General features: G+C 43.7%; 1 protein-coding gene across 1 annotated transcript in view; it reads left to right on the forward strand.

Moving 5' to 3' along the window:
* Dnah3 (dynein axonemal heavy chain 3) overlaps positions 1-5,778 on the forward strand; it is a 205,173-nt gene extending 199,395 nt beyond the window's left edge. Inside the window, exons 58-61 of the mRNA XM_045143809.1 lie at positions 1,658-1,800; positions 3,233-3,437; positions 4,456-4,593; positions 5,425-5,778. Coding sequence (XP_044999744.1) covers positions 1,658-1,800; positions 3,233-3,437; positions 4,456-4,593; positions 5,425-5,778 — 840 coding nt within the window. The remainder of the gene's footprint in view (positions 1-1,657; positions 1,801-3,232; positions 3,438-4,455; positions 4,594-5,424) is intronic.
* Positions 5,779-8,066: the final 2,288 nt, after the last annotated feature.

An 8,066-nucleotide genomic window follows, 5' to 3' on the forward strand; every position in this document is an offset into this window, starting at 1 on the left:
TGTCGAAGCAGGAACTCGCTTTATTGTTCCAAACAGTTGCCTATATAATGTTGAGAACAAAGGCGGGGATTTTAGGAGGTGGGGGAGAGGAAAGGGCCAATAGTAAACCGTCACCTTTGAGATGATTGGTCCCAAGTGCACGCGTGGGAATTCCAACTCCTACCCGGAAGTAGCAGGCCAGAAGCCATTAGGCGTGGCTGGCCCGAGGCAGATCACCAAACTTTAGCTAGACTCAGGAACTTCCACTAGGCCTCACTTCCGGGCCTCTCAAGGCCCAACAAATAATTCCTGTATAATCTTTCTGTATAATCTTTTAAAATGTTTTTTGCTATATCCACGTATCACCCATACTTCATTCATATATTTAAAAACTAAATCTATGTTTTTAAAAGTATTTATTTTAAAACCTGTATGGAGAAAGCCCAAGTTCATTTCTATACAATCATGATAGGGACAGTAGGAAGAAAGGAAGGGAGGAGAGAGGGAAGAAAGGAGGGAAGGAAGGAAGACTTTTAAAGTTCTTCCCAGATGATGTTGCTTGCCAAAGTCCTGGAGTTGAGGCTTTGCTGGCTTCTTCTTAAAAGGAGAAAGCTCAGTAAGTGTAAGAATTGTCAAATTAGCGCCAATCCAAGATTTTCTTTTTGGGAGGGACAAAACGAGAAAGGTGATCACAACTTGAAAAGAGTACTTTCTCACCATGTAATTCAACATTATTTTTACTATGTCCTAGGAATACCTACAATTGTTCTGAGTGCTTCTAGTGGTCCCTGGATACAGTTTGTGAAACACTGGCCCAGTGTACCGTTTAGTCTATACATGACAGGGAAAGTGAACACGTAGAGAGAGGCAGTGAACAACTGGCTTCACATCCTCCATGAAATTAGAAGCAAGGCCAGACCAAAACCATGCCCCCTCCCTGACTTTATCACCTTTTCTTTCCCACCCTGCCCCTCCCTTTTCCATCTTCAAAGCTGCCTCATGTTCAGTCAGCCAGGTTCTTGGTGGCATAAGGGGTGATGGTCTGAAGGTACACCAGACCTGGTTGTGGTGTCCCTATATAGGGAAGGTCACCCTCTGTAGAGAGAAAAGAAACTACATTCCAGCCCCCAAGGATAGGAGACATGCCTGCCACTCCCACATCTGCTAGCTGTTCTTCATTGGTCCTCTGGGTCTGTCCCTTTCCCTACATGGCTAAACCTAGTACCCTGGGCTCTTCTTGCCCAATGCTAAGGTATGACTTACTGCTTTCCCATGTACCACTGACACTGAGAGAGTCCCAGAAGCTTCTCCTAAAGAGCCAACTGAGGACCTGTAGGAGATTTTCACCCAGAGGTGACCTTGGAGACAGGGCAGTATTCAGTGCAACCCTGTGACTACCTGACTGAGCAGGAGTGTCCTACTTGCTCCAGCTGTGAGAACAGGGCTGTCACTGTTCAGCATTCTTGCTTTCTGAGCAAAGTGGTAATGTCTTTTGTGGGGCATATGGGTGGCTGAGCACACTTCTTCCTTCCAAAGGCAGAATTAGCTTCTGTGTGATATTCCCAGGAAATTTCAGTGAGATATGTTTAAAAAGACATGTGCTCACTATATCACATTTGCCCAGATAAGCTCCAGCTTGTAGGACTTATTACTCTTCATCTCTTTTCTATACTTCAAGGAAGTTGTGGATGAGCTGGCCCAGGACATACTCTCCAAGCTTCCCAAAGACTTTGACCAGGAAGAGGTGATGAAGTTGTATCCTGTGGTCTATGAGGAATCTATGAACACGGTCCTAAGGCAGGAGGTTATCAGATTCAACAGGTGGGCCAGATAATCTTGCTTGGATACTTAGAGTGAGAGCCTTGTGGGAAGGATCTAATGGGCAGTGGCTGAGAAGGACACTTGATAAGGGGAAGTAATTTGCTCTACCCATGAGGAAAGCTATAAATAGAGTGACCATCAGCATGTGTTGGCCAAACATTAAGTCCCTCTTATTTATTCTCTCTTACTCATTCATGAGACATCTATAATCAAGTTTAAGCCAAATACCAAGCACAGGCCAGTAGCAAAAGTAGTCACCCAAGCTTTTATTTGAGGCCTTAGTGCTGGGTATAGCTGTGCACACCACACATGGCTCTCCTCAGAATCATGCACAGGGAGTGGAGGAGTCCAAGTTACTGACTTCCAGCACCATTTTACAGATGAGAAAGCTTGGCATAATGAAGTACCATTGTTATTTGTCCAAACACCAGCTTTAGTGGTTTTCCTCTTGCACTTCTCAGTCTCCTCTGAAGCCACTGGGACCCTTTTTTGTAGGCTGCACTGGCCTTGCCTTAACCACTGGATGCCGTAATACAAGAGGACAGAGTCACAGCAATCTTCACCTTCAGCAGTACTCTACTTTCCCTCCACACAATCAGTTTGTCTAGTGGTATGGGAAGTCCAAAATGGACAGGTCCATCACTGTGGCTTCTGAGCAAGGCCTCCTTGGGTTCTAAAACCTTGAAAGCAGGAGAACTTCTGTCTATAGTTACAAGAACAGAATGGAAGTAATAGGTCTTTTTAGTGTACCAGAGATCTGTAATATGGTCCCTCAGGCAGTAGTTTTGCCTCTTGACTCTGTGCATCTGAGGTCTGAATCTTCAATTTCCCCTACTATGAAGCTCACTATAATTCTAGCACTTGGGAGGCTGAGACAGGAGAGTAGCTGCCAGTATGAGGTTAGCCTATATGATATATTAAAACTGTCTTTTAAAAAAAGAGACAGATTTAGGTCTTTAATATATCCAGATGGAAAATTTTCCCTCTGTGCTGAGAGAGAAAAACACACTATGAAGAAGTAACATAAGCCGACTTCATTAAAAAAATGAAGCATTTCCAAAGGGGGGGAAATCTACAAAGATAAACATCAGCCAGAGGTGATGGTGCATACCTTTAATCCCAGCACTTGGGAGGCAAAAGTAGGAGACTGCATGAGTTCAATGTCACCCTGAGACTACATAGTAAATTCCAGATCAGTCTGGGCTATAGTGAGACCCTACCTCAAAAAAACCAAAAAGATAAACACCAAAGTTATATTTTGATGACAATGTAATGGGCGATTTTCTTTCTTCCTTTTCTTTCTTTCTTGCTTGCTTGCTTTTTGTTTTTTCTCAATGGTTGTCTGAAAGAGGAGAAACGTGAGAGTGCTGGCATGTTTGGTTAGAAGGGGCCACTGCAAAGCCACACTCAGCCTACTCCCTTGCTCTTACAGGCTGACTAAAGTGGTTCGCCAAAGTCTCATCAATATTGGCCGAGCCATCAAAGGGCAGGTTCTGATGTCCTCAGAGCTGGAGGAAGTCTTCAATAGCATGCTCGTGGGTAAAGTTCCAGCTATGTGGATGGCCAAGTCCTACCCATCACTGAAGCCCCTGGGGGGCTATGTGGCTGACTTACTGACCCGCCTGGCCTTCTTCCAGGTACCTGGGAGTCTGAGAGACTGGGCATCTAGTGTGCTCACTCAGGTGGAGAAGATATTCTGAGACAATAGTAGAGGTGTGGGAGGGGGGCAGGCTGCCATGTAGATCCTGGATTGGGCACCTGGAACTGGGCTTTGCAGAAGTGGGTCAGGAAAGACTTTTCAAGGTCCTTGGAATTATTAATCTATGGAGGCAGAGGAATAGGAGCTAGAATACATGTCACAAACTAGAGGCTCATGGAACAGAGTCGGCCAAAGGAGATACTTGTTCTGTTTGCCTGGTGACTTGAAACTTTTTGAGACAGCACGTGAACACTGGATTGCTGCACAGAGGGGACGGAAGTGTAAGTTCATGGTACAGCACTCGCCTACTATGTGTGAAGCTCTAACTTCAATCCCAGCATGGGAAAAAGAAAGAAAAGGGAAAAAAGAGAGAGAAATTCAGATATGCGCCCTTGTAAATACTAAAAGGCTTGCAATAATGTGCCTGCATCTATGCATAGCAATTCCTATTAGAAATGATTTGAGCTGAGACATATACCCTGTCCTACTATTCCAACCACTCTCTACCATGTCCTCAAAAGCAGCTTGCATTGTGCTTAAAGTAGTTATATATGTCTTTGTACCTTCATTCAAAAATAGGAAAGTATAAGTTAAACCAGGAGTGCTGTCTGTTTCCAAAAAGATGAGAAAAAAGTATCTATCTTTTTAAAAAATATGTTGAGAGATAAAAATAGAAAAAGAGAGAAAAATAGAAAAAGAGAGGGAGAGAATGGGCATACTAGGGTCTCCAGCTGCTGTAAACAAACTCCAGATGTATGTGCACCCCCTTGTGCATCTGGCTTAAATGGGTCCTGGGGAATCAGACCTAGGTCCTTTGGCTTTGCAGGCAAATGCCTTAACTGTTAAGCCATCTCTCCAGCCCCAAAGAATCTGTCTTTGTGGGGCTCATTTATATTGCTTGCTTAGCCTATCACTGATGTGCTACTGATTGAGTTTTGATTCCTGTGATTCTGCAGGAATGGATTGCCAAGGGGCCCCCTTCAGTCTTTTGGATCTCTGGATTCTACTTCACACAGTCTTTTTTGACGGGTGTATCTCAGAATTATGCCAGGAAATATACCATCCCCATTGACCACATTGGATTTGAATTTGAGGTGAGATGCTGTGGATTCAAAGAGCTCTAGGGACCAACTAAAGGAAATAAGCAAGCACATTTTTACTCTTAGAAGAAAATATGTGGGTGTGTTAAGGAAGAGCTGAGCATGATTTATCGTTCCAGAAACTGTTCTATACAGAATCAGACCTCCAAAGGCTTTGTCTCTGCATATAAAAAATATAGCTGGGCATGGTGGCACAGACCTTTAATCCCAGCACTTGGGAGGCAGAGGTACGAGGATCGCTGTGAGTTCAAGGCCGAGGCCAGCTTGAAACTACATAGTGAAATCCAGGTCAGCCTGGGCCAGAGTGAGATCCTACCTCGAAGAAAAAAAAAAAAAAAAAAAGGAATCTTTCATCCCAGATCACCACAGGACCAGTAGTTATATTTTCAGGCATTCTATGAGCTGGTTCTTAGTGGTAGCCTGAAATCAACCATGGTGAGGGTCTTTACACTACAGAAAGTAGAACTCTAAGTCAAGGATTTTACTCTCCTACCTTATCACCACCCCTGAACTGTTTCACCAGCCTGCCTCTGAGTCAGAATCTCACCCTTCTCTTCCTAATCCAGGAACCAAGAGGGGATTATGCAATTTACTAAACTATAGTCATTGTGGTCTCCTGACTCCTACATTAGTGCATTCTCTTTGCCTACCATATATGAAGGCAGCAGGCTGTCAGGTATCTAGAACTGGTTCTCTTATGGTGAACAGAAGCATTATCACAGAAACCCCCAGGACTCCCTAGAAGCATCAGTTTAGAGGCAGGTTGCTCTTATTGGTACCACATGTAGCACACACGTTATAAAACTCAGCTTTCCTGTCTTCCAGGTAACTACACAAGAAACTGCTATGGAGAGTCACCCAGAAGATGGGGCTTACATTAAAGGACTTTTCCTTGAAGGTGCCCGTTGGGACAGGAAAACGATGCAGATTGGAGAATCTCTCCCCAAAGTCCTCTTTGACCCACTGCCCATCATCTGGCTGAAACCTGGGAAGAGTTCTACGTTTTTGCACCAGAACATTTATATCTGTCCAGTGTACAAAACAAGTGCCCGGCGAGGTACCCTGTCCACAACAGGCCACTCTACGAACTACGTCCTCTCCATTGAGCTCCCAACAGACGTGCCCCAGAAGCACTGGATAAACCGAGGAGTAGCTTCACTGTGCCAGTTGGATAACTGATGGTGGGTGTTTCAAAACAGAAAGTAAATGGCATTTTCTTTTCCATTACAACTTAGCCTTCCTTTCTTGAGTCCCATAGTATGAAGGTGATAATGATAGTTATGTCAATAGAGCAACTGCTATGAGCCAGACCTCCCAGCGGCCCCATGAAGTAAGGCATTGCTACTATTCTCACTTATGGCTGCAGAGAACATGCAAGAGGTGAGTCACCTACAAGGCTGATGGCTGTTGATGCAGACTGTGAGCACAGCCGGTGGGGCTGTGCATCCTCCACTTGTGGTCACTGGCTTCAGCTCCCTCATAGTTCTTTCCTTATTATTTTTCTACAACTGTCAATAAATTTCAACCACTGATTTTCCTATTCTGTACACTTGCTGCCTTCAAGGCCCTATTCAAAGTTGGGAGGGGTTTTAGGATGATTTTGTTTAAGGCTCTTGGTACCTTAAATGCACATCTTCAACAATCTTAGGTCAGGGTGTCATCATTACCTCTACAAAGTTCTACAGTTAGGTAATGGTAGAATTGGGACTTAATTGCTTCTTGATGCTAGGGATTGAACCCAGGACCTTGAACACTCTAGGTAAGTGCTCTCCTGCTGAGTCACACCTTTAGCCAAGCCCAGTTGCTTCTCTGCTAGCCATACAAATTGGCTAAAATGCAGAAGAGATGGGAACAGCCTATTTGCTGCCTGTCTACTGTGTGCCAGGGTTCATGCCCAAGCCTTTATTTAGCTAATCTGACCAATCATATGTGCTGGGAATGGTTGTCACTTTCACCAGAGGTCCAGGGAAATTAAGGAGCTTGCCTAAAAACATGACAGCTCTTTTACATTCACAACCAGGTGGAGCTTTCTCTGGGTCTTGGATCACTGCATTTTTTACTTTCACATGTTGTCTCTCTGTCCACGGATTGTGAGCTCTGAGGTAGACTTGTGGAAGAGATGTGTGTATCTCCAACTACAAAACTATGTCCAAGAAATTACAGTTGTATGTTTCTCCCCACAGAATACTGAGAGAGATAAAAATCAAATTCCTGATAAGTCTTCCCTAAGTCTCTCAGTAGCTTTTTGGCTCTACGTGGCTTCAATCAGGGACATTGGTCACTTTGCAGATGAGCAGACATATGGCTGTTTGAGTCTTAATGTGTCTGGTCTACCTCTTTCCTAAAACAAATATCCTCACTCAAGGGCTTTGATTTTTTTTTTTTTTCTGAAATGTGGCAAACTTCTGAAAATCAAATAAAGGCATTCCAGAAAACTTCAGTTCTTATTTCTTCATGGTGCCAACCAAATTCTGATTGAGTACCTTTAATTGGGAACTTTAAGTGAACAGATACTAAATGCATGGCAAGTTCTCCAAATCTTGCTCCAGGGCAAGAGACAGTGAAGAGCTAGTCTTTTTCTCAAAGTAGGTAGCCAAATAACTTTTTTTTTTTTTAAGAAAGAAACACTTTTTCCAGTTTGGGGGGACCACATATGAACACCGTGTTATTCCAGATAAGATGGAAATGTGGGACAGAAAGATAAGTCAAGGATCCCAAATCCCTGACTCCTGGTAAGTCAGTCATACTACAGGCTGCAAAACAGCTGGTATGAGAGTATCGCTAAGGAACAGCTGAGTTTCGGTTACACGTATCTAACTCCAGCTCCAGTAATGAGGAGCAGAGGGAGGCAGAAACTCTCTCCTTCCTCGAGGAGCAAGGACAAGATGCCTTTGCATGATGAATTATATTTGTGTAATTTAAACGTTTCCTTCACTTTGTAAACAAAGACTGCTCTAAAGTTGAGGTCACTTTTGATTAGGGCCAATGTGGTAATGATGTCCCCTCCTGAAAAAGGGCAATGTGCTCTTCAGAAATCATCGTAAGTTAGAGGTTGGAGTCCTGGGGCTGAGATGGCCAGAAACCAGATCATCAAGGAGCAGCCCTGACTATAAATAGCTCAGCAGATGACACCAGAGAAACCTACTCACCACCATGGTCCTTGCTTTAAAAAATGTAGCCCTTAAGGAGTTATGTTCAGTTCTTTTTAATGATTGACTAAAACTACATTAAAGGAGAGATTATAAGAAAGATATGTTTGGCTTTTAGAAGACAGAACATGGGGCTGGGTGTGGTGGCACACGCCTTTAATCCCAGCACTTGAGAGTCAGAGGTAGGAGGATTGCAGTGAGTTTGAGGCCACCCTGAGACTACATGTCACTGTGGGTTAAAGGGAAACCCTACCTTGCAAAATGAAAAACAACAACTATATAAAAAAAGAACATCAGACAGAACATGGGAATTTTATA

Source organism: Jaculus jaculus, chromosome 2, assembly GCF_020740685.1.
Source record: "Jaculus jaculus isolate mJacJac1 chromosome 2, mJacJac1.mat.Y.cur, whole genome shotgun sequence".
NCBI lineage: Eukaryota > Metazoa > Chordata > Mammalia > Rodentia > Dipodidae > Jaculus > Jaculus jaculus.